This window comes from Coturnix japonica, chromosome 3 (genome assembly GCF_001577835.2).
Source record: "Coturnix japonica isolate 7356 chromosome 3, Coturnix japonica 2.1, whole genome shotgun sequence".
Classification (NCBI taxonomy): domain Eukaryota; kingdom Metazoa; phylum Chordata; class Aves; order Galliformes; family Phasianidae; genus Coturnix; species Coturnix japonica.
In genome coordinates this window covers 27,116,663-27,142,890 of record NC_029518.1, presented here as the reverse complement: position 1 = coordinate 27,142,890, position 26,228 = coordinate 27,116,663, and the positions used below count along the sequence as shown (strand labels likewise).

Below are 26,228 nucleotides of genomic sequence, written 5' to 3'. Positions count from 1 at the left end.
AAACAAAACACCAACATAACATTAGAGGGATCAAACACTCTCCATCCTTTAATAACTTTGGGATACGACAGTCATGTTCTCAGAACCTCCCAGTGCTGGTCTTGTGGCAAGAACTGCACTGTTCCAGAAGCTGGTGCCTTCTGAGGCTCAATCACCATATACCCATGATGAGAACATACAGCGTTGCTCTGTCAGTGCTTTCAGGAACAGACACTGCTCAGCCCTGATGGCCAGACACCAAGTGCTCCAATGCAGTGGTTGCAGCAGGGCTCACTGTGAGAATTGTCAAACCTTCTGCACAGTATAACGTGCACTCTGCATCAAGTATCCACACAGCTTACAGCTGTCCTGCCACCAAAGCATCACACACATTTCAGAGTTTACTCTGAGCAAATTCCAGTGCAGTAGTCAGGGCTCCCTGCATGCCCTTGGCATTTCCACTGCCCTTAGCGACAACAGGAGAACCTCCTGCCTTGCCTTCCATCTGTGTACAGACAGCCACGGCCCAGTCAGCAGCGGAGAACATGGGGAGGCAATTCTGGGGAAGAGACACACACTTTGGTCTGTGGAGCACTCTGCAGCATGGAAGAAGGAACATCTTTCTCCCCTCACCCAGCCTGGACCCTCGCTACCTGGGGAAGACATGACTGAGAGGAGACTGAGCTTACGTGTTAGCTCTACATCCTACCACTGGGCAAACATGTCTTGGATGACCCAGGGATATTGGTGCCCAGCAAAAACTGAAAGATTATCTGGCCCCAGTACAGTCATCTTGGGTCATTCCTCAACATAACTCATCAGTGACACTGGGTAGAAACCCAAGAAAAAATTCAGCTGGGACCTAGTGAGTAGTGTACCCAGTCCTCCTCTGCAGGAAGGCTTCCCTGGGATTCTGCCAGGGTTCTGCTTACCTTGGACACCTGACAGGCACAGAGCACCTCCCCAGAATCCTGAGGGCTGAGCAGCAGGACTGATGTGCCAGGTGACTTGTCACAAAGCTGGTTCACTACCTTCATTAGGATCTAAGAGAGGAAGGAAAAGGCAGAGTCAGGAGACTGCTGCGTAGCTACCATTGGCTGCATCCAGCATCTTAAGTATTGCTGGGCCAACAAATAATGTGCTTTACTTACAGACAGGGAGTCTGCTGGGACAGTATCAATAATGACAGGTTGGTTGCAGTGTTTTGCTAGCAGGCTTTGTGCCTTCTCTTCAGCCTGGAGGAAGAAACACACAGCACTTGAAGGGCTACAGGTGGCACAGGGTGACCGGGAGGGGTATATAAGTTGCAACACACGTATACAGGGAATGCAAGTGCTGTTCTGTACGACAGGGGAGATTTATGTTAGCATATGTCTGGAGACCTGTACAATCCTCCTGCCTCAAAAGCAAGCAGATTTCAGAAGGGACAGTGACACGTTCAGTTCTCAGACTCTCTCCCTGGCCTCTGCACTGCCACATGTATCAAGGTAGGTTTCCATGGCAGGATACTGCTATTTTAAGTAAAGGATAGATCATACTGAGAACATTAAGTCTGCAATATGAATTTCATAAGGTTTTTTAATATAATCATGTAAATTAATAACAGATTCAGAAGGAAATCAGCAACATCCATATGCATGGGAGAAAGGCTCTTCTGCCACTCTACCACATGATCTTGTCAAGACCATTTACAGGGCAATGTCATCTTCTCCATCCATTAGCAAGTAGGCAATGCATATCTATCTACCTGTTGGTATTTGTTAGAAGCCCTGTCCTCACTGGTAGACAGACACCAGGATTTTGCACATACAGAAATGCAGTCAAGTCACTGCACATTATAAACAGCAGTCCTGTCAGTGAAATCAACTCAACACAAGGCTTACACTGCGCTGTGTGACTGCATCCACTTCCCCCTGCCTTTTGATGAGACTCCAGACACTGAATTGCAGTGAACTGTGACAACAACATGAGGTTCAGTGGTGGACACTATGCAGTGCTATTAGCAAGCTACAGTGAGTGCGCTGCCGTCACACTACCTGCTGCACCTCCAGTTTCTTGATGGCCGTGTTGGCGGTTCGCTGCAGCAATTTGAGGATGCTCTGTAGTTCTTTTCGTTGCCACTGGGGCATTGCAGTGCTAGCCACCACCTGCAAGACAGTCTTCTTTATAAAGATACTGAATTGTACCTAGAAATAAAATGCTTGCTCTCTGGAAGCTCAGAGTGGAGCCTGTTCTCTTTCCAGACCTTCCTATGCACATACCTGATCATGCCAGTCACTCACTGCAGCAATTTTTCAGCTAGGCATCTAAAACCTTGGGGAAAGCCTGGAAACCCCTTTTTACTGTTTAACTCTCCCCACTGCTGCCTCCTCTGGGAGGAAAGGCACCAAGATACTAGCTGAAATCTTTATGAACAAAGAGGCACCTGCAAGTAGCAACTCCTTTCTACTGACTATGGTAGTATGTGAACATCCTAAGGAAGTCATGTTGCCTCAAGAGCCTGCCAATGCTGGGGTCTTTCTGGATGGAATGTAATCCTTACTTTGGTTAACTGTCCCACTTCTTTGGAGAGGTTCTGCATCTCAAGAACAGAGGCGCTCCCCCTCTGCTTCATCCGTATTGAGACAGAGTCCACTTCCATAGCCAAACACTGACCTACTTCTCGGGCCTAGAGAAAGGGAGAGAGAAAATGTTTCAGATGCAGCAACAGAAAAAAAATCAATCAGGGATGGAGAAAAGAGGGAGGTGGCACTGAAGTGCTGCTAAGTATCCAGTGGGAAGACACCTACAGTCAAGCTTTAAGAATGACTGTCCCCAAGAGACTCTGGAATAGAGAGTTCCTCTCTAGATCTGAAGCCAATACTAGATGGTCACACCTGCAGGACAAAGCTGTCACGTAGCTATGTTTCTTCAGCAAAAAGTCCTCATCAAGGACAACAATGACCTCACAGGAACAATAATAGGTTGCTTACTTTTTTTTATACAGACCCAATCAGATCAGAACTACAGTTTGGCAAGAAAGAGACTATAGGGAGAAGAAAAAAGTCTGTAAGAATGAGGGCAGAACCCTGTAGTCATAAAACACGTGTCCAGCTGTGATAGGTAGGAGGTAAAACCAAAGCTCAAAGGATCACACCTTCAAATACCTGCCCAGTGATTGAAATTTCTAGCCCAGAAGTTTCCTGACACTCTGTGCCAAATTTCTATCTTGGAAAAGGGGGTCTGAGGGAAAGAATGAAGGTCAAGGAGACAGACGTCTTAGGGCAGCTGGGGAGTGGATGTGAACAGTGAGGGAAAGCAGCAGAACTGTGTCCCAGGGTAAAAGAGGAAGTGAGATCAGACATAGTAGTGAAGCTCCAGCACAAGCACAAGAAAGTTAATTGCCTAAACAGGAGCCTACAAAGTTGGATTTGGCTGAAATCTCGGTTTTTCCTTTCTTACCTGTTTGGCTTGTCTCCCCGTCACTGCAATGACACGACTAATCCCTTTCACAAGCTGACGTTCATTGACAATGGCTAGATCCTCCATCGCTCCTGTCTGTAGAAGGTGTCTGCAAAGTTAACACAACAGGGAAGAAACAAGCTGCTCTCAGGGAACAGAAATCAAGAGGACTGCTTTCATTTTAGCCACATCTCCAGGAGAGCAGCCTCTACTCAGTCCCAATAGCTTCAAACCTTTTCATTCCTAAACTCCTGATGGCACCTGGTCAGGCAAGAGACAGCAGAGCTGAGGCTACTCCAGAAGAACCTTTGCGCTACATTCCCAGCAGGCTACTGACAAATATATATAGTAGCAAAGTTCTTCTTTCCTCAAGCAGTAGGATGGATTGGGATCTTTTCCTTCTATTCAGCTGTTGCTGAACCTTGTAGAAAGCCATTTTTTCATCTCCAGCTCTTCCACTCCCTTGTCAGATCAGCTCACACACAGGCCACTGGTCTGCAGTCAAACTGCTGCTGGGCAGACATAGGGAACTGATCACCTTCCCTTTCTTTTCTGGCTATACAAAAATGGATAAGAATACTACAGTGTCTCAGTCACTGCTACCACAAGCAATTATTTCAGGCAGCTTAATTAGAATCAATCATCTCCACTCCCATGCAGTTTCTTGTCCTGCTCCTCCCACATGACTAGAAACTTGCTCATTTCCAGCTCTATCTACTCAAATGCCAATTTGTTTCCATTTTTTTCCATGTCAGCATTATACTAAGATTGATTAGCTCTTCTTCTACTCTAGTGCAAGAACAGGGCTAAAGAAACTAAAATAATCAGGCTGGACAGTAGTTCTTACAACTGTCTCATAGACTTCCGCAGGGTCTGGAGACCTCCTGCAAGCCTCAAACCAAACCAGGTGTGACAGGACACAAATCCTGTTCCACACTTTTCTGCAGCCTTGCAGTGCAGTGGCTTTCAGACTATGAAACAATAAAAAATGATCTGTGTTTCATTATTGTTTTCTCACTCTGGTATTCCAAAACAAGCCTACTGTGTCCCTGCTTTACGTAAGGAAACCTAGTTGCACTGGAACAGGCTGTGGGACTTGGAAACACTTCTCTCTACCTCAGCCATCGGTGCTCCCATATGAGGTCCTGTATGGGAGGTCCTCAGACAGACCTGGACCTAGTATTAGGGCGGGAAACAACTCAAGGATTACAAGGACACAGTCAGTCCACAAACGCACCTTTTAGGACTATTAGTAAAAGACACTTACGTCCCACAGCAGAGCTCCACAGAGGTTTGCATTGCAGCCTGAGTGTTGCTTGTTAGCACAGTCTCCACAGGAATTCCCAAGGACACTATCCTCACTGGATCTGGATACCCCTGACACAAGAGACAAGGATCAGCAGTTACCATATAGTCCTTCAGGGGCACTTACAGACTAGGCACATAGCTTTAGGTTCCCACCTTACTCTAATCTTATTCAAGAGTTATTTCAGAGTCAGTGACACCATAAATAGCCAGTAAGGGGAGAAAAACAACTGGGTGACACCAACAGCTGTTATTCTGAAGAAGTGAGTAGAAAGCCTGCACATCACCAATCTCCACACACTACAACACAGTGCTCCTGAGATCTCATCTCCATCCCATTTATCCCCAAGTTGTAGGAATAATTTACCCTACAGAAACCTCCTGCTTCAACATCTTTTATGACCCAGATGATTTCCACTAAAAGAAAAGCCCTCCTGCCATACCTCGTCTAGAGCACGGAGTCCCTGAACTCTTCTTGCCAGTGCAAGTGGGACCTCAGCCATATACACAGCCTCATTTCGCTTGATCACATCCTGGACCACCTGCTCCACTTGCTGCAGCTGCTCCACGGTCACAGGGCCCTGAGGAAGTAAGTCTGCATTCAGGAGAAGCCTCCTGAGAACAAAGGAGCTTGGACACACGACTTTCCCATGTCTCATCTTCTCTGCTTTTAAAAGGGGATAGTGAGCATCAAGTGACTACAGTGAGGAGAAAAAAATCCTTGAGGAGAAGTCTAGTACTGGGGTATTAGCACCGCTGAGAACCAAAGAAACAGAAGTCCAGTCACCTTGATATTAAAGTCGAAGCGCAGGTGTTCTGCTGTCACATGGGAACCTCGTTGCTCTGTGCTGTCACCCAGAACACAGCGGAGCGCAAAGTTTAGCAAGTGGGTAGCAGTGTGGTTTGTCATGCAGGCCAGCCGCTGGACCTGAAAGCACCAGACAGTTTGGCATGGAGTGCTGGTTCTCCACACCTTGGGGGAGCAGATGATGGCAAAAAGAGATAAGAAAAAGGTTGTATGTGATGGGATGGGAGATGATGGTGAAAAAAACAACAAGTAGCACAGCTGTCAGATGAATTTACGTTACAGGGCAGATCTAGCTTCTTTTCCCATGGGATATCCTCTGTAAAACAGCAAAAGCTAGGCTGGATACTTCCAGCCAGACCAGCAGCTCAGAGCACACTGAAATCATTTGCAAGTTTTCCTCCTGCTGCTGCATGTTGTAATAAGGAACAGTCAGGAAAACAAGAGAAAAGGCTCTGATATGACTAACTTAGTCAGGACTTCACAAGATACTCAAAGCAAGGCTGGGAAAGGGTTAAGATTACCTCATCCACAAAGAGCTGCACTTGGTCCCCAACACGCAGGGTTTCTACAGCAGTGACTTCATGGATCACGTAACCACCACAGAGACGAACTGACTCTATGGGGAAGAGTATGTCCTGAGCAAAGAGAAACAGAAAAGTGAGTTAGGGCACAGAAAACATTCAACAGCCTAAGTTAGACGCCTGCTTGATCCTGCTGGGAAGCATAACTCTTATTAGTTCCAAAGAGACAGGAATGGGATGGGAAAAGCAGGGACATAACATAACCAGAGTGCCTCATCCCTTCCCTGCATCCAGCCAATCACTGCACATGTTCAGGATGCCAGTCTACAGTGTAGAGGCAGCCACACAAACTGTGTTAATGAATTTTTCTAACACTGATGTTTGCCTGAGAGAAAACGGACAGCAACTGCCAAGGCACATGGCCCAGACATTGAAGGCATCCCTTCTGCATCATCAGGCTGGCAAGAGGAACTTCAGCTCAGGAAGATGTGCTTATTACACTCTGTAAGACTGAAAAGGCAACATCAGTACCTAAATGTGATTTGTAAGAGTTGAAATGTGGGATGGAAGAAATACTGCAGCCCATATAACTAGAGCCAAAGCCCTTCCTCTGGCAGAGTAAATAAAAGGAACTTGCTTCAGAAGTAGAGATCCTCCCTAATGCTCTTCAGAGAAATAAGAGATTTTCTAATATGTCTTCAGTTGGGCACTGCCTGCAGTTGTCCAGGACTGGCCTGAGACCATTTACTCTTCTCACGGACTCCATGATTATTAATTGCATTCTCTTTGCATTGCTGCCCTAGCTGTTAAGAGTGCAACACATTGAAAGGAAACCTAAGAATACTTCCAAGACTTTCATGGCAAGAAGAAATTGTAAAGAACTGAGAGACAACCAGAGCAGTGGATCCAACTCTACGAGATTGCTGCTGTTCCTCCTCTAGCCCACCAACCTCAAGGCAAGGACAAGGAAACTGTCAAGAGTTAGCAGCTTGCAAATTAACACAGTAAAATGGCCCATCAATTAGAGAACTGTATCTGGCCTTAGTATCTAGGAAACCTTGGATTCCGCCAGCAAAGCATCTCACCTGCTGTCCTAAGCGTATCAGGTAACCTTGGTCAGAGGCTTGCCCACCCTGCTCTGCATAAAAGTTAGTCCTGTCCAAGATGACGCCACAGTGCTGCCCTGCCCCGACCTCCTTCTGAAGAGACTGATCTCTGTACAGCATCAGGATGGTGGCCTGGCACGGGCTGAACTCTGCCAAGGGGAAGAAGACGGCAGCAATCAGTGTGAGTACCCAGTCAGATCACACCATGAAAGAAGGCACCATTTCTCTGTGCCATCCCTGCCAACATACAGTCTATATTGAAAGCTAGCATTTTCTTTTGACTTGATCAGAGAAGAACAACTATTGGCCAAAAGGACAAGGGATCTACTATTCAGAATCAAGTCATCCCTAACTTCAACACTGTAAAGCAGGTAAACTCTCAGGGACACCCAATCGAGGATCACATGAGTTCAAGACAGAAAGACACAGTGGGCATACCCACATTGTTATATGCACGCTTGGCTAACCTGACAGCCTTTTACAGGGAGATAACTGGCTTGATAGACAAGGGAGGTCATCTTCCTTGATCAAACAAGCTACTCTCTCATAGCATCCTTGAAATCAAACTCAGGAAATATGGACTAGGCATAATGCAGGCTGGACAGTTGGGCCCCAGAAAAAATTGCTCAATATTTCAAAGTCCAACTGATATCAGCAGAGCTACCTGGGGACTGATATTATGGCCATCAACTTTTAAGATCTTCATTAGTGACTGCCTACAATGGGATGGGATGTATGCTTATCCTGCTCCTGTCTAGCAACAATTGGTGAGACTGACTGATACACTGAAGAACAAGAATGCTTTTCAGAGAGATCTCAGCAGGCTAAAGAAATGGACTGAGAACAACCTTGGGCTTTTCAAGGGCAAACTGAACACAAGTCAGCAGGGTGCCCTTGGAGGAAGGAAGACTGCTACCTGCTGGGCTGTACGAACACACAGTTAGCAAGCCAAGGAAAATGATTATTCACCTCTGTATGTGGCATTTGTGAGACAACATCTACAGTGCAAGAAATTCTGACTGTACATAAGGAAAAAAACTTTCACACTAAGAGTGATAAAAATAAATGGAAGAAGGACTGGAGAAGCAGTGGAATCTCCATCCTTAAAGATACTGAACGCCTAACCAAAGACCCCAAGCAACCTGTTCTGAGTATGAAGCTGGTTCTCCTTAGAACAAGAGACTGGACATTCGGAGATTCCCTCCAGCCTGAATGATTCAGTGATTGATGAAGCAAGATAGTGCTAGCTTGGAAAATTCAGCCAGTGTCTTCATTTTTCCTCCACTGTGCTCTCCCTGTAGTTTGTCTAGTTTCTAACTATACACTTGCTGTATAGTTTGAACTATCTCACATTTTACTTGATGTGGGTTGTCATCAGTACACTGGATAACAGGCTTTACACAGTTACATCTAATTGCTTGTGACAGCCACACCACCTCTCATTCTCTGTGGTTCAGCTTTATACTTTCCCTAGAGCATCAGAAGCCCCAGCTATCCCAAATGAAAAAAGCCTGCACTGGCACCTAGTGGCCTGTCAAAGAAATAGCAAAAGCACAGCTTTAAGCACCTACCAAAACACCTTGCATAATCTTCACTCTCCATAGCACTCAACCCAGAAGCCTGATTGCTGGGGACAGACTCACCTCTAGCAGAAATCAACAGTCAGTGCCTCAGCATTGCATGGTAAGACCAACCTATTTCTCACAACCTCATTAACAGCCCAGCAATAACAACAGCAGCTACTTGGAGAAAAGTTGCAAGGGCCAAGAAAAGATGCAGCAGAAAGGTAGACAGGTTTGAACTATGAAGTACATGTCTGCCTTCATGTACCAGGTAGTAACAGTAGGGTCATGAGGGATTCCAGCTCCCTTAGGCAGGGTCTGCCCAACACATGAGATTTTGACACTTACCGTACTGCCCATGTTGCCCAAGCCTGTAGGAGTATTTTGGAGAGTCATCAGTTGCAGGTATGTTGTCTCTCTGCAGCTGAGCCAGAGAGTGCACATCAAGGTGCACAACGGTGCCTTCCAGCTGTTGCCCTTCCTGTGGGCCACGAGCCTTCCGCTGCAGCAGAGTAAAGGCAAAGTTAGATGCAAGGTACCTGGGGAAATGCAAACTAGTAACTGAAGCATTAAGGCTAGAAGCAGCTTCTGCCATCTTCCGGGGAAAGGCGAACTTAGATCTGTGCTGATGCAGGCTACTGCTAAACCAACCTGTCCCTTTCAGCCCTACAAGCACTCGATACCACTCTGTGCTAGCCTTGAGGCAAACCATAAGCAACAGCAAACATAACACTACCTGCACAGCTTGCTGTGTAGCTGTGAAACCAGGCCACTAAAGCTCACAACAGCAAGGTCATGATCTGATTGCTGTACAGGCTGGGTGGTACAAATCTTCCAGAACTACAGAATTTGAGGGAGTTATGTAAACTCTTCATAAATCAGTTGCAGTTTGGGCTGTCCAAGCTGGCTCTGCTTTGGGGGTGTTGAACTGCATGACGATGAGAGATTACCCTTAACATATGTAATTCTTTGACAACCTCCATTCCAGCCAATATCATACAACACTGATACTGATCTGGAAAGAATCACCAGCAAATACTCCTCAGTTCTACAACCACAGGCAAGAGCAGTGGGACCCAACCACTGTTTCCCCTTCAGGGAAAAGGCACGTACAACCATGGTGCATCTAAGAAGCCTCACTAGTGGCAGGAATTCTGCCTCTGTGCACACAGGAGAGGGCAGACTTTGAATTATCCTCGTGAAGAGAGTCTCTCTTACCTTAGCATCCTCTAGAAGAAGCTCATTAAAAGCAGCTGAATCCAAACGGATTCCCTTTTCTTCAAGCATCAAGTCAATCAGATCCAGGGGGAACCCCAAATTCCCATAGAGAGACCAGGCTACTTCAGCTGTAGGGCAAAAATGAAGGACGTGAACTAGGCAAGAGCATGGGAAGTAAAGGCATTTCCAAAGTTGCTTAAATGGGACCAATCTGATGCATGCCTTGGTAACTGGGTTCACCTATGCTGTGTGCAAATGCACTGATAATGAGAAAAGGCATAGAAGCCACACAGTTTTTAGTACGGTACTGAGTACAAATGGAGCTGCTTAGCCACATCTCTACCAATATTCAGTGCAGCACATCTAAGCAGGCAGCTGCTGTGGTTGGGCCCTGAGCACCTCCTTTCAGCTGTGTCCTGTAAGAATCCAGTTAATAAATAAAGCAGCAAAGGGAGTTTCTAACTTTCCCAATGTCTAGTTTGTTGTGGGAACAAGATACTAGGAAACAACTGAAGTCTAGAGAAGGGAGCAGTATCTGCTTTTAAATTTGGCATTGAAACACCCAGGGCTGGAACATTATCAAAAATACATGGAGGAGGGTAGCTACAGTTTTGACTGCAATGCTTGCAGTGACCCAGATCAAACCATCTTTAAGTGCAGTTTGGCTGAGGTAGGAAGCTTACTTGGGAAATTTGCAGAAGGTTCCATCTGCTGCACTGTCCGCTCAATGATGCGCCTCCCACGCTCAAGCGAGGACAAAAAAGCAACTTCATTCTCATTGATGATATCCATAACCTGTCCAAAGAACAGAAGAAGGGTTAACCACAACATCACGGGAAGCTCTCCAGCTCAGCTCAGCCCTGCCACCTCCAGGCTCACTGCTAGAGACAGCTCAAAGCAATCAAATGGATGTCTAATGGGTGCTCTGTCTGCTTGAACCAACATCCATCATTTTGTGTCTCTGATGCACTATTAGACAGTGCCAAAGTCATCGTTCCTCCTATCATCATCCCTGATAATACTGACCATCCACATGGGAAGAGATGGATGCTGACAAATGCTCCCCGTTACACATTTGTTATCTGTGACCCAATTAAAATTGCATGGCTGAAACAGAGAAATTGCCTTTCACAGCTGCTGTCAGCAGATGCAAGCAGGGACTAGCCTTAAATCCCCAAGCCACTTTGGACAAAGGGTACTCAGGCTAGAACAGACTGTACTTGCATTCAACAAAATAGCTGCCCCAGCTTTTTCAGAGCAACAGCTGCCTTTTATCAGAACAAGGAGTCCCTGCTAATGATCTAATAGAGCTCCCACAACAAAGTCCACTACTTCTCAAGCCCAGGCAGCGCCCATGATGCAGACACAGTCCCAACACATCCCAGCCTATACATGAGAACCCTACTATGGAGTAGGCTATGCAAAATCCTCCAGCTAAGATCTGTGAAAGGGTTGGCTTCTGCCTCTGAGAGTAGTGCCTCACAAAGTCCAAGAGAGAGGGAGGTCTCTTTCCAGGGTTTCTGCATTGCTTACCTGCTCTGCATTCTTCTTCAGCTCTGGATAGGCATCTCCCTGTAAACAAAGTATCAGTTAGACATAACACCATCCTCAGTAGCTCCTTTGGGGGATCTCAAAGAATGTCACAAGCACTGGAAGTCTCTCATGAAGCTGAGAATGAATGGAGCCCCAGTGCCTCAGGGACAGTATCACAGTGGGAGAGTCACACCCATACTTAATAGCTGCTGTCTCCTGGCTATCTCCCCACGACCCTACTCAGCTAACCCCTGAGAAGCACCTCTGTGGCAAACACAGCAGTTCACAATGGGCAGAAAGCACAGCCATTTAGGATGCTGTTAGGAATCACAGGGACCAACCTCAGAAAGCTTTAACCAGATATGACAGCTTGGAAGCTGCTGCCTGCAGGAAACAAGTGTATAATTACATATATTTATGCTTATTTGGGCTGACTGTATCATTAGTCACAATAGCACAGATCCCCCAGCACAAACAATCCAGAAACAAGAGATGTTTACTGTTGTGATGCATGGCACAAGATGCACCCTCTTGGTACTCCTTTCTGTCCAAGATTATCTCCTGACAGTGTACAGGAGAGGGATGTGGAATCAAAGAGTATGTCTGATACTTGTTTTCCCTAAAGCAGTAGTTCTTACTTACCAGCACTTCCACTACAGTGGGCACAAGGGAGGCCAAGAGCCCATGTGGAGCGTGAAGGACTTCAGAACAAAAGCGAACAGCCCTGCGCAGGATCCGACGCAGCACCACTCTGAAAGCAGGACAGAATTCCCCAAGCAGCAAGTGAGCATTTCTGCCCAGCACCCACAGTCCAGTGTACCACACACACAGCCCTCCTTTGGCCTGATCTAACTGCTAAAGGTTGGCTGCTCCACATACTCTAGACCTAATCCAAGGGTGAGATGTAGATCTGAATCTCTTTCAGGCTCTTACACAAATCTCTCCGTATCTTTGGTCCATATTAGCACCTTTCCCCTGGCTCATATTCCCTTCTGGATCTAATTTCCCTTATGGAAAATACGCTATTTCCATATATCCTTACTCTGCTCCAGAGGGGCCTGGGTAGATGCCATCAGTGATACACACACACAAGGTCCGTATATGATCTGCCACCACACGGTAGGCCATATCCACATGCCCAACATCAGCATTCCCGACCAGACCTTGGTATCTGGGCCCCCCACAGCCCTGAAAGAGAGGAGACCACAGATCAGCAGAAGGTAATGGCTGCAGAAAGGAAAGTTTCAACAGCCACCCAGCTACCCTTGACATCATGCTCCTCAACTACTCTGTGAATCTAAGGCAAATTCATTAAATCCTTCCAGAACATTAGAGACCAAGGCTCTGTACTTAAGACAGGTCAGCCAATGTCCTGGCCCTAAGAAATCTAAGACACTCTGAATAAAAAATGGATCATTAATGCTGCTATACTAGGGGATTTCCAGTGTGGAATTTACCCTGGGCTTCCCTTGGTGCTGTCTGGGGCCCGGCCAGACATACCTCCAACCTCGAAATACTGCACAACAGCATGTGTAATGAAGGCAAGGCTGTAGTATGGCACCCAGCAAACAGCTTGCTCCAGAAGAGCTTTTACTTAGCTGTAACTCCAAAAAGGATCACCTTGTGAATGGCATCCAAAATGGGAGTGAAGAGATCTGTGTCATAGTTGGATCGTTTGTTCTGCAGAACAGTCACCAGCCTTTCTAAGCCCATTCCTGTATCCACGTGATGCTGAGGCAAGGGAAGCAAATTCCCATCCACCTCTCTATCAGCAGGTCAGGAAAAATAAAAGGCAGAAGAAAAGCAATGGTCAGTTCTGGGCAAAGAAAAGATGTACTTAAGTTGCAGAGGATGGGAGAGTGACAGGGGAAGGAAACAGCAGGGAATCCAACAGACAATAGCTCAGGGACAAAATAAATTGAAGGAGAAGTGGATAAACAAAGTTAAGGAGGACCATGAGTCTCAGTTGACACATCTTCCCAGCTTCTCCCTTGCTCCTCTACTGCCACCTCCTGGAAAGCAGTGAGGTGTCTAAAGGTATATACAGGTATGATTCAGACAACATGTAACAGGGAAAGGCATTGGAATTCAGAGGAGATTCCCGGTACCTGCTATATTGCATGAAGACCAGGTTCCAGATCTCCACTACATCAGGGCTGCCCTGGTTCACCAGTGCTGCAGCATTTCTACCACCACCCACGTGGTCATAGTGGATCTCCGTGCAAGGACCACAGGGACCTGTGTCACCCATCTCCCAGAAGTTGTCCTTCATTGGGAAAGGCAGCACGTGGCTGGCGGGCACTCTGGAAAGGTGAACAACAGAGGGGGTAGTGTTGATGTGTGCACACAAAGCACACACTAGACTGTATCACAGGGAAAATTCAAAGGATAAATCCTCCCTGACTACTACAAACTCAGAATCCAAATACAATAGGACTTGTTTGCTTCTGTTCATATAGGGTTAGCCTCCTTAGCAGCAAAAAGCTATATCAAACCAGAGGACCCTGGTCACTGCACAGAATGGTCTGGCTCCTGCTGATGGAAACAGATGTGTCACAGGGTTGGTGGAACCACTTTTCTCCTCGGAAAGAACTGTATGAGAGCCAGGACATGAGGAACAAGACTGACCATTACAAACAGCACAGAGCTGGCTCACATACAGTCTAGAACAAGCTCCCCAGTGGCAGTCGCTTTATCCTCATATAAAAGCAGCAATTGCTAGCAGAATGCAGACTGCACAACTCCTTGTAGAGAAGTAAAGGATCACAGACATCTTTAGCACACTGCATCCAGGTTAGAAAGCCTGAGGCATACAGCCACAGACCAACTGCACCTAAGCAGCAGCTTAAGGGTAAAACGAGCCAGAGGATGAAGAGTCCAACTCTTCGTAACCCAAAGGAAGAAGAAACGAAATGAGTTTAAGACTCAATTTTTGGCTCCCATGTTTGTCTTCCATCAACTAATGAGCAAACGAGAGACTATGGAGACTGGGATGTCAATATCGCTTGCTCAGAGCCCCTTCTCTAGCATGCTTACCCCAAGCTGAGCCATACATCCCTGCACTCCTCATCTGCACCCAGCCCCAGTGAAGAGTCTCCACCAAAATATGTGACGTAGAGACGATCCTTTGGGATCTTGTAGACCTCTGTCAGGAGCTCCCAGGCCATGCTACACGCTTCCTCCTGAGCAGACAGGAATACAAAGGAAGCACAGGAACACAGAGTCGAATGAGACAAGGGGGTTCTTCAGAATGACAGTCAGGCACCAAATCAGCACGTCCCAGCTATCACAGAATCAAAGAATGATCCGGGTTGGAAGGGACCTCAAGGATCATGAAGCTCCAACCCCCCTGCCTGGCAGGGCCACCAAACATACACATTTACTAGATCAGGTTGCCCAGGNCCCGTCCAACCTGGTCTTGAACACCTCCAAGGACGGGGCATCCACAACCTCCCTGGGCAGCCTGTTCCAGGGCCTAACCACTCTCCTAGTAAAGAACTTCCCCCTAACATCCAACATAAATCTTCCCCCTTTCAACTTAAAACCATTTCCCCATGTCCTGCTATTGTCAGCCTTTTCCAAGAGTTTACTCCCCTCTTGGGTGTAGGTTCCCTTCAGGTATTGAAAGGCTGCAATGAGGTCACCCCGCAACCTTCTCTTCTCTAGGCTGAACAAACCCAACTCCCTCAGCCTGTCCTCATAGGGGAGGTGCTCCAGCCCCCTGATCATCTCCGTGGCCCTCCTCTGGACCCTTACTCTCGTCACCTCACCTTGAAGTAATCCCCGAAGGACCAGTTCCCCAGCATCTCGAAGAAGGTGTGGTGGTAGGTGTCACGGCCCACGTCCTCCAGGTCGTTGTGCTTCCCCCCGGCCCGCACGCATTTCTGGCTGTTCACCACCCGCCGCTGCTGTGCCAGCTCGCTGCGGGGATGCGCCGTGCCCAGGAAAACGGGCTTGAACTAGAGGGCATGAGGCAAAAACACCCACTATTGCCAGCTGTCACCCATGTTCGGCCCTCAAAGTATATGAGAGAGGGCATCCGGGCTGAGGGGGGAGGAAGGTCAGGGCCCGCACCTGGTTCATGCCCGAGTTGACGAAGAGGAGGGTCGGGTCGCCGCGGGGCCGCACGGGGGCGGAGGGCAGGAAGCGGTGGCCGTGCTTCTCCTGGAAGAAGCGGAGGAAGGCGGCGCGGATCTGTGCCGAGGGCGGGCAGGAGGCACCGCGACGGGGACAACGGGGCCAGGGCGGCCGGACTGCGAGCAGCGGGAGGCGCAGAGGACCGGCCGCCGCCATGTTGGCCGGGGCGGATGTCGGCACAGAGACTTCCGATGAAGCGGGGCCCGACGGGACAGCGGAGGAGCGCCGGGAGCCCACCCGGTGCGGGGCCCGGAGCGGCATGGCGGCGGGAGGCAGCTCGCGGCCCGCATGGTGCCTGCGGAGAGTCGGGGCGGGCGGCGGCTGGCTGCTGCTGGAGGCCGGCACGCAGGTCAGCGGGGCGAGGGACGTGGCCCTTGTGTGGTGGGAAGGCCTCCCAGAGCGGGTGTGGTGGAGCCTGGGGGTTAAACGAGGGGAAAGTCGAGGCCGGGCCGGCTGCTTTTAGCGCCGGTAACGTGGGAAGGGGTGGGGATGAGAACCAGGAACGGAGCTTAATTCCCTGCGTACCTCGCTGTTATGGGCCTTAACGTCAGCTCAGGTCTACAGAGAAGCTGCTTGTAGTACTGTAGTGTAAGAGGAAAAAGGCCTCTTTTACCGGGGCTAGCATTATGCAACGTAGTCGCTTTTCATGCTTCTGTTACCTAGGTTATGCTTTGCATTTGCTTCCATTGTATCTCAGTAGAACGTAGGGCATTCTCGAGCGTGTTTGGAGCTGGGAGGTGTGCACAAGCACTCAGTGACTGGTACGTGTTGCTGAGCGTGGAATGTAGCAGGCTTGCAGCACCGGGGTGACCTCATTGCAGCCTTTCAATACCTGAAGGGAACCTACACCCAGGAGGGGAGTAAACTCTTCGAAAGGGCTGACAATAGCAGGACATGGGGAAATGGTTTTAAGTTAAAAGAGGGAAGATTTAGGTTGGATGTTAGGGGGAAGTTCTTCACTAGGAGAGTGGTTATGCCCTGGAACAGGCTGCCCAGGGAGGTTGTGGATGCCCCGTCCTTGGAGGTGTTCAAGGCCAGGTTGGACGGGGCCCTGGGCAACCTGATGTAGTAAATGTGTATGTTTGGTGGCCCTGCCAGGCAGGGGGGTTGGAGCTTCATGATCCTTGAGGTCCCTTCCAACCCGGGTCATTCTGTGATTCTGTGCAGCACAGGCTGTATGAGCTGCATGGAGAATCTCGCTGAGGTGAAGCTCTGTTTGCTGCAGCACTGTGCTGTGTGGCAATCTCAGAGAGGGCGAATGGAGCTTTAAACAGCAGCCTGCAATTAGATCAGATTTAACAAGCTACAATGAAACCGTACTGTCACTTTATGCCTGCTTCTTGCAGAAGATGCTGTCGGATTCTGCTCAGATTATTTAGCTTACTTTCAGACTGGCTGTAAGCAGCACGTAGCTCAGGTATCATGCTTTAAGGGAACAATTGTATGTTGTTTTTTTACTTTAAATGACAGTTTTCTGTGCTATTTTTGTTCTCTGTCACAGAATCTTTCCTGTTTAGAGTTGCACAGATGCCGTTAGCTAAAGAAGAGGGTAAGACATATTTTGAGACCCACACTATTGCACTGGCTTGAAAAAATACTGTTTAGTTACTGTCCTCAACTCTTGGGTAATAGCTTTAAGATGCTAATCAAGGTAGATTTCTGCTGTACTTAGATTCAGCTCATATGAATTTTATTGACCGTTTTGTTGATTTTTTTTTTTTTGTTTCAACTGCTTTATTTTTAGGTAACTGTAGGCCGGGGATTAGATCTCACATACCAACTGGTGTCCAAAACCTGTCCCTTGATGATTTCTCGTAAGCACTGTGTTTTTCAGCAAAATGCAGAAGGGCAGTGGACTGTTAAGGATAATAAGGTACAGAGACTGACCGAAGACCTTTTACTCTTAGTTTTACTGTAGCCAGTGCTCTGTTTGGCATAAAAAAAACATATGATCTTCGTTTCTAATATGGTGTAAGTGTGATGGGAGGTTCATGGAAGCACATCATGTCTGTTGTGTGCTTGTAGCAGGAAGCTTTGGTCTGCTGCAGCTGGGATGCAGGCCTTAGTGCTTTCTGTATGTGGCCTTATCCCTTGGTCTACCATTTCCAGGCAATTACAGTCCTACGCAGGGCACTTTGCAGGCTGTGAACTTGCTCTGTGCTCCTTTAGTATAAAATAAGTAAATAATTTACATTCAAGAAGATAAATGTTTTCGTACTGCAAAGAAAAGGATACACTGATACTGCAGTGACTAAATTGCTTTGTTTATAACCAATGACAGTGAAAATCTGTTAGAAAGAAAAGCATGCTTTGCATTGTCCTCAAATATATTCAGGTTCTCCTCAGCTGAGTAGAATGTAGAGAAAGTGTTGAGATCAGAGTCTACAGCGAGGTCTGTCTTTTCCAGTGGTGATCTGTATTGTTTTTTAATCACGAGCTCTGCACTTTCTCGGTTGTGCTGTGGAATCAGTAACTTGCCTTAAGATAGCACCAGCACAGCAAAAAAATGTTCAGGACGTCATACAGTCTTGAATGATGTTTAGGTCAACAACAGATAATCCAAAACGGAAGGGACTGACTGCTCTTAATATTACACTTAAAGAAGGCTGTCCTGCAGTAATTCTATACTGTGTGTGATTAGAAATATCTATGGTAGGTTACCCATTAATACCTCTGTATTCAATAACTCTGTATTAATACCTTATTCCTACCATTTTTGTGCAGGTGTTTTGTTGAATCTCATTGAGATATGTCAGTTGCTTATGATTCTGCAGTTCATCTTGAGCACAGCTCTGTTTCTCAAAGCAATTTCTTGAGCTAGTGCCTAATGAAACAATCAAATCCACACCCTTTTCTGATTAGAACATCATCTTCTGAAGAGCCTTTCCTTTGTTTATATTTTTCCTTGTATTTATGAGAACTGTCTCATTTCTTTCATTGGGCGGTATGAGCTATGGGGCAGTATGAGCTATGGTCATTTTTCTTTTCTAGTTTCTTGTATTTCAGGCGACTTTGTCAAGAATAATTACTGCAGTGTTCTTTGTTCTTGTCAATGATGTATTGCAGAATTTTTCAGTTGGCCAGTTCTTATTTCCTCCGAAGCTTTTGGGTAGTTTCTTTCCCTTAGACTTAATTCTTTTCCATCTGCACAAGTGCGTATATTAATTTTGTTCTTAGTGCATGCACACAGAAATCTGCAGTGGAGTAATAACACAAGGTAAATAATATAATGCATTGATTTAATAAATGGGACACTGAACCATTAAGTTGGAAATTGCAAGGTTTATTTAAAGAGGTGGCTTGTTCTGACTGCAATACTGCAGAGACTGGATATGTTTACAGTTGCCAGAAATAACTTGCAGATGACTTTGTAACTGTATATTGAACCTTGCTGATTCTTTGTATTCAGAGTCTAAATGGAGTTTGGCTTAATAAACAGCGCCTGGATCCTTCAAGAACCTATCCTATAGCAGAAGGAGACCGTATCCAGTTGGGAGTGCCTTTGGAAAACAGAGAGACTGCTGAATTTGAGTATGAAGTAATTAAAGAGGAGTGGGAGAAAATCAAACCCTTTTTAGCCCAAAGGAGTGACCTGGGGAAAGCTAGGACCTCAAGACCTAAACGTAAATTTACTTTGGAAGAATCGGAGACATGTGGATCAGAAGGCCCTTCAAATTCCAGATCCAAAAGGGACAGAGTGTCGTGTGATGGAGAACCTTTGAGTAATACATTGGGAAGAGTAGGAGAGGCAGAACAGTTGACAGACAAGGGGGTTGTCAGGCTGCCCTCTCCTGGATCAAGTGAGGACGATGGTGGTCCAGTGCGTGGTAGCCTTGATTGCTCTGAGAAAGCTGTGGCTGTTGCTCACAAGGACCAGAAACACTCCGCTCTTTCTCAGTCATGGACTGGCCTGGAAAAGCTGAGGAAAAATCTCACAGATATAAAGAAATTAAAAGTCAAAGTGCAGGAGAAACAGACAGCAGTTCTGAATGCGAAGCAGAAGCGCAGGAAGGCTGCTCAGAAGACGATCCTAGCAATGGAAAAGGAACTGCAAGAGTTGCAGGACAAACTGTGCACAGAACAAGTACAGCATCAGCAGCAGGTGGAAGAGCTGGAGAGGACATTCTCCAAAGAGAAGCAGAAGCTAGAGGTATGATGGTGGTAATCATTTCAGTCTGTGTGTTTTGAGATATATATTTTTTTCCAATTACGAAACTAAAACTCTGACCCTCTGTGGGTTACAAAGAGGACACGTTAAAAAGCGTTCACGTTAAATGGGATTTTTTTCTTAGTATACAGCTTTTCTGAATTAATGCTAAATTCACGTGGGGAATTTATTTCCTTTTCAAGCAAGTGCATCATTTTTTGCCTGTCTTAATTCAGAGTCTGAGGAAGGAGGGGTTTTTGTTGTTGATTTTTTTGTTTTGTCTTTATTAGGAGAAAAACAGTCTCTTCTTGCTACCCGCAAGTGCCTTCTAGCACTGTGTGGATGCTGATAACTTGTTTTAGATAGGAAGCTACAAGTCTATCTTTCTGTTTGACTCTACTTGAAATCTGGTTCAAGGGAAGTAAGGATTCGTCTGAGAGTTACTTACCTGATTTATCAGTTACTTCCTTTAAAGTCTGCTGCTGAAAGCAGAATACTGTATCAGAAGTACAGGAGGTTTGGAGTTGTGTGCTTAGGATAAAGGGAAGTTCACCTGAAGCTGTAACTCTGTCTGGCCTATTTAAATGTGTTCAGAGAGAGAGCTTCAACTTTTTCTCATGTGTAAGCTATTGCCAGCTTCCTGGCTTCTGTGAACATTGCAGTGTCTTCAGAGCTAGAGTAACATGGAGTTGTTCCAAGTATGGAACTGTAAGTGATACATTCATTTTAGCACTTCACAGTAAATGGGAGCTGTAATTTCAGTAGTACACTTGAATCTCTACAGTAGGCCTTTTCAGTTTCTGCTGAAAATCAGTTTTGTTGCTTTAATTATATCCTCTAAATGTGCAAAATGGTTCTTTTCATTCCCGTGGTATCTTCAAGTATTTTTTTTTCTTCCTCCAATAATTGCTTTACTGCAAGAATGTCTAGTTTTGGTGTTTGATTTTTTTTTTTTTATTTTTTTTTTCAGGGAGTAAAAGGGCAGGATGGGGAAGAGAATCTGAAGGAGCAGCTGGTCCAGGTTCTGCAAGAGGCAAGTAATTAAATCTACTTGGTCTAAATATGGAACTCATATACTTAAATCTTACTGCTTCCACTCTTGGTGGAAGACTAGGACTGTGTCTAAAGTGCATTTTGAGTGGTCTTTATCTTCTACAGACTAAATTATTGCTAGGAAGAGACAGGCCTCCCTTCTTGAGAGTTGTTATTTATCAGCAGATAACACAAGAATCTGTGCTTTTAGAAAGTGTTAAGTAGTGTAGTGGTTCTACTTGAATCCGGTCCACATACTGGTGGATATTTTTGCTAGGTCTGTCCTCTGGTTATCTGTTTTGGGAAAGCTGCCTTGGTAGTTTTAAACCACAGGAAAAAGGACTAGTTTTGGTTAGGAATGTTTCTGAAAGAGATTGTCAAATGCTTAGTTTTCCTAGGCTTTCTGTCTAAAAGGTTTTAAGGCTAATCCAAAAAGAGATTCAACCAGCCCTTCTGACAGGCTTTTGTGACACTTGTGTGTCAGATACTCCTTGATACTCAAATGTAACAGATGCACTCAAGACAGTGACCAGAAAAGCAAAATGAAATGTAAAGTAAGTTGTAGGTGTTGGGTGAACTTCCTTAACACCTTGGCTTATATAGAGCTGGTGCTCTTACAGGAGAAGAAAGGAGAAATGAGTGTGCTGAACCTCATGATTAGATCCATGTGTATTTAATAGGGTAGCTTATAATAACACTCTTATTTTTGGTATCATGGTATCATTACAGCATCATGCTTTGATGGAAGAACTGAGCCGTAGTAAAAAAGATTTTGAGGAGATAATTCGAGCCAAGAATAAAGAACTGGAGGAAACCAAAGTAAGTAATAAAACTAAGTTCTCCGTAATTGGAATATGATATGCTGTGGCAGAATAAATGATTTAACATTTGCTTTGGCTGTGTGCTGCCTTCTGTGTTGAAAAGCTCTTGTATTTTGGTCTGGCGGCTGATTCACTCTGTATAAGATATACTCTTTGCTCTGTTTGTGGAGTAGTATTGCAGAGTTATTACCAGATACAGAAAGCACAGGACATCTGAATAATGTTGTGCAGGAGAAGCTGACCCATTCTTTTCTTTAAAAGAAAACCAAACAAGGGTATTGGAAAAGTGGGTGCTTCATTTTCAGTTTGCGTGGACTGGAGTGAAACTGCAGCATGTTCCAGCAGTCCAACAAGGGAGCACGGGACTGAGACAACGTAACATTTTAATAACGAATGAGATAAGCCATGTTTCTTCCTGCCTCTGTCAAGATGATGAGTGGAAGATAATTAAAGTGATCTTGTGCTGTGTTCTACACTTGGAAATTATGATGTTTCATTCCTCTGGCTATTTGCTTTGTTTTCTTCTGTCAGCTTTGCAACTGTTGCTTTAAGGATAGTTCTTAGAAGATGTAGCAGATGCCGGAAGCCTAATTTAACCCTAAACAACAAAATATGAAGATTGATCCAGTTTGTAGATTCTTTAGATTGAAGGGGACTTTAACAGTGGCTGTTCTTTCTTGTAAGCACTCTGTTATGGACAGGAATATTCTCAGTACTGCTGTAACTACAAAATGGAGGGAGGTTACAAATCTGGGTACATGGCAAACATGGACTTGACGTGGAAAGGCTTAAAACTGGAAGATTTTGTACTTGTATTACTTTCCTCCACACATGCAGTTCCCACCATTATTGCATCAAACCTTGTTGTTCATAACTGACTGTGTTTGTTTTTCTTATAGGTGGAGAAAGAAAAAGTAAGAGCCCAAAAAGAAGAAGTGTTGAATCAGATGAATGATGTGTTAGAGAATGAGCTGCAGTGCACAATCTGTTCTGAGCACTTCATTGAGGTATGTTAAAGCCAGAATGGCTTTGTCAGCAAAGAATAGAATAGACTTGAAAAGCTTTCTCTCTCATCTCTAACATTTTCTGACTTGATGAGGGTTTTTTCTTTACAATGCCTGTTTGAGCACACAGTCATAAGTATCTCTCCCTTAAATTCCACAGGCAGTCACTCTGAACTGTGCACACAGCTTCTGCTCCTATTGTATAGACGAGTGGACAAAACGCAAAGTGGAATGCCCTATCTGCAGGCAGGAGATTAAGTCAAAGACACGCTCTCTGGTGCTGGATAACTGCATTGACAGGATGGTGGAAAATCTGGATGTGGAAATGAGAGAGCATCGCCTGACCTTGATCAGAGAGCGGAAAGGTGAGAGGTGGGTGGATGTGGCATGATGAGTACAATCTCTCATTTCATCTATCTCGTACAACTTTCTTTGGCACCTATATACTAAGGAGATGCTCAGAAAAAAAAACTTCGGGGAAAGACTTCAGTGTGAAGTTCACAGTCCACTGGAAGACGTAAAGGTACTAATGGTCTTACCAAAAGATTTTAAAGAGATCACTAAAGACGAGCAAATCTGGGGCCTTAAAAAATCGACCTTTTTGATTGAACCGCCAATTAGATCATTGGAAAAACTCAGCAGAGCAATACCTAGTGATCAACTGTGAATTATTTTTTACATGCTAGATTTATGTAGAAATCTCTGAAGGGAATCTGGGGAGTATGTCATGCAAGTGGCTGAAATGGCAGTTACTCTTCCATACTAATTCTTAAGGAATTTGTCTGGTTTTAACACAAGAAATTGTTATAGCTAAAAGACTGCATGACCATGCAGGCTGTGAGTAAAATTCCAATATGGAAGTATTGCTCTTCTGCTTACATCTTCCACTGTTGTTTCTAGAGCAATTGACTCTGGTATCTAGGTGCTCAAGTGTACCACTTCTTGCTATCCCTTACACATTTCAGTTATTGTGTTCCCTTAAATCATTGTCCTGCTTTCCTCCTCATAGATGTGAGTGCACGATCCTTTGTTTCACAATGTGTCAAGATTTTTTGAAATCGTTCCTAATGAAAGGTGCTTTTGAAGTATTTCAGATCCTGCATGGTGACATAGAATGACATGGCTAAACAGTGCGATTTCTAATCTGAAATCATCACCTATTTAACCAAGCCAGTCTGATTCCCTCCAGAAATGCTATGCTGCCCAGAAGTTGTCCAGCATGCCTTCTTGATTTGCTTTGCAGAGCTAATAGTGCTCTTGCATAATATGCACTGCTTCAGAATATGCTGTAGCACTACTGAAGTGTCTCATCAGGTATCTGATGGTGATTAGATGAAGTGCTGCCTTTACTGGAGCAGCACTGCAATAAAACTTTGGTTTCACGTCATGAAAAACTTTGGGTTCATTTCTAATTCAGCATGAACTCCTAAGAAGAAATCAGTTGAAAATGAAATAATGATGGAAGTAGCACTTGGAAAGCCCAGTCAGATAATAAACTTCAGTATAATGGACACCAGTATAACAGTGTGTGCTCATAAATGTCTGGAGGTTATGATGGGGCCTTTCAGAGTCCTGAACAGCCATTACTTGTTCCTTACCCTATTTTGTTGCATACTCGTTTCTTACCTGTCAGGGTGCTGTAATAACTAACTGCTGCCTTCTGCCAGCTGTGTGCCACTGAGGGGATTCAGAATGTCTCTTCCTTGTCTGTGCTATCTTAACATGAAGAAGCATATAGGAAACTTAAAACAACAAATAAACAAAATGTTCTTTTAATGCTGAAAAATGAAGCAAAAAAAGAAAAAAAGAGAATCCTGTGTCCTGTATCTTGAAGGACTTGATACAAACTGTTAGTGGGAGGCTAGAAGAATCAAAGAAAAATAGGGTGGGGTTTTTTGGTTTTTTTTTTTTGGCAGCATTTGAGGGTACAGGGACTAATTCTAATTGTTATGTCTGTTTTGAATGCAGAGAAACAAAATGCGATGGTGAACCCAGCCACGGACAATGACAGCAGCATCGTTCCTTCCATCTACTCCATCTTGTCAATCAGCAATTGTGACAGTGAGGAGGATTCTTACTATAGTGGAAGCTACTGTGTTATCTAAACAATATAACTTCAGGATGATTTGCCTGAATGCTAACCAGAAACAACTTAATGGAATTTGGTTTGTTACTGCTGGATGAGTGGACTGGGCACCTGGAAGGAGAGATTCTGTGAAGAAGCTGGAACTGGAGCCAAGAACTAGCAACATTTGGAAGAATGACTTTATTTTTTAAGAGAATGTACAGAAGCTTGATCTCTCAAAGAAGACTGGGATTGTGGGAGAACAAACTGCTATTATGCTATAGATGGTTGATATATAAAACCTAGGTTTCCAGGATCACTTCTGACATACTCGGTGTGGTGTATATGTTTCAATGTGTCACTGCTGTTTTCTGAGTGAATGACGTGTTTGAATGTGTAAACCAGTTTCCCTTACTTCATCCAGCAGGGAGCATAACAAAAGATATTTGAGAACTTGGTCATTTACACCAGCTAACAGGAGAGATATATTAGAAAAGCATACGAACATGGGGTTTTCCTCAAGATTTTCATTTCAGCTGGAGTAATCCTAAGGCTTTCTGCCCATTAAGTTAAAAGGTGGGTTATGGACCATGTCAACCTTAAGCGCATAAATATGAAGTAAGGTGAGTTGCTGGCTTGTTTGTTCAGTTGATGTTACTCATTTTCTGTTGGATGGGGATAGAGAAGATTAAATCTTCCAGAATTCCTTAGTTTGTGCTCTTTTCATACAACATCTTTGGTTTGTTCCCTGCGTAAAGAGTTTTAGAACTGTGAAACAGCATGTCCAGAAGTTATTAACAGTGACTTCAGAAATACTTTCAGTTCTTGTCAGCAATGAAATGTGCTGTTGACGGGGTAGTTATGCAGCATCTATAGGCAACCACAAGTAACTACTTAGTTCTGTCATTTACAAAACATTGCTATTGAGCTGTGGCCTTGCTACCCTCAGAGTTCATCTCTAAGACAAAGCAAGTCTTGCTCCATCCTATCGCATCTCTGAAATAATATGAAATTGTCTATGAAATTCCATTTTCAGTGGCATATGTCTTTGACTTAACTTTTACATGGGCCTGTTACGTCACTGTTAGTGGAGGATGAGGGAAGCCCTCATTTGTAATATTTATTTGGCTGTTTGTATGTCCTTTCCTTGTTTCTGTGTTTATTTTGCTGAAGAAGGAAAACATAAATCCATTTACGCATTAGTCTTCCTTGATGCAAACACTGAGATAAATGTCTTTCTCCTTGTTATTGTTGAATTTATTGAGAAAACCCAGATTGTTTCTTTTTAATGACTTTGCTTCATGTTTTCATTGCTGTAGTAGTTTGACTGTTTTAAGATTATTTGAGACACCGTATGCAGGAATTGATAAAAGATGTCCTATCTCTTCAAGCCTGTGTTAGCAGTAGCTATCTTACCAGTAATTTAGAACATACAATTGTATCTCTTGTTTTCTCCTACTAAAGAAAGATGCCATTAAAAAGGAGCATGAATGATTTCCTAAGGAAGTAGTGCATTCTGGCAGATTAGTGTGATACGTCTTAAACAAGG

The 26,228-nt window shown here is 44.9% G+C and overlaps 2 protein-coding genes across 4 annotated transcripts; one reads left to right on the top strand and one right to left on the bottom strand.

The window, feature by feature from the left end:
- Positions 1 to 16: 16 nt before the first annotated feature.
- On the bottom strand, positions 17 to 15,893 carry AARS2 (alanyl-tRNA synthetase 2, mitochondrial). Of its 2 annotated transcripts, none has more exons than XM_015857644.1 (22): positions 15,548 to 15,893; positions 15,244 to 15,432; positions 14,510 to 14,655; positions 13,582 to 13,776; positions 13,094 to 13,238; positions 12,516 to 12,661; positions 12,116 to 12,224; positions 11,474 to 11,512; positions 10,624 to 10,735; positions 9,941 to 10,068; positions 9,071 to 9,224; positions 7,140 to 7,309; positions 6,055 to 6,168; positions 5,513 to 5,653; positions 5,169 to 5,306; positions 4,688 to 4,797; positions 3,421 to 3,529; positions 2,522 to 2,647; positions 2,016 to 2,126; positions 1,131 to 1,214; positions 912 to 1,022; positions 17 to 538 (listed from the first exon to the last, which is right to left on the bottom strand). In XM_015857644.1, the coding sequence occupies exons 1-22, from the start codon at positions 15,869 to 15,871 to the stop codon at positions 374 to 376; spliced, it is 3,066 nt and encodes a 1,021-aa protein (XP_015713130.1). In that variant the 5' UTR covers positions 15,872 to 15,893; the 3' UTR covers positions 17 to 373. The 2 variants fall into 2 exon arrangements, with proteins under 2 accessions (XP_015713130.1, XP_015713131.1); XM_015857645.2 differs by lacking the exon at positions 17 to 538 and adding an exon at positions 594 to 632.
- Positions 15,845 to 26,181, top strand: RNF8 (ring finger protein 8). 2 transcript variants are annotated; one of them, XM_015857653.2, is made up of 9 exons: positions 15,845 to 15,959; positions 17,112 to 17,159; positions 17,355 to 17,483; positions 19,020 to 19,760; positions 20,728 to 20,790; positions 21,519 to 21,608; positions 22,510 to 22,617; positions 22,775 to 22,979; positions 24,583 to 26,181. In XM_015857653.2, the coding sequence occupies exons 3-9, from the start codon at positions 17,415 to 17,417 to the stop codon at positions 24,717 to 24,719; spliced, it is 1,413 nt and encodes a 470-aa protein (XP_015713139.1). In that variant the 5' UTR covers positions 15,845 to 15,959; positions 17,112 to 17,159; positions 17,355 to 17,414; the 3' UTR covers positions 24,720 to 26,181. The 2 variants fall into 2 exon arrangements, with proteins under 2 accessions (XP_015713139.1, XP_032299651.1); XM_032443760.1 differs by lacking the exon at positions 15,845 to 15,959 and having other exon boundaries at positions 16,727 to 17,159.
- The last annotated feature ends 47 nt before the right edge of the window (positions 26,182 to 26,228 follow it).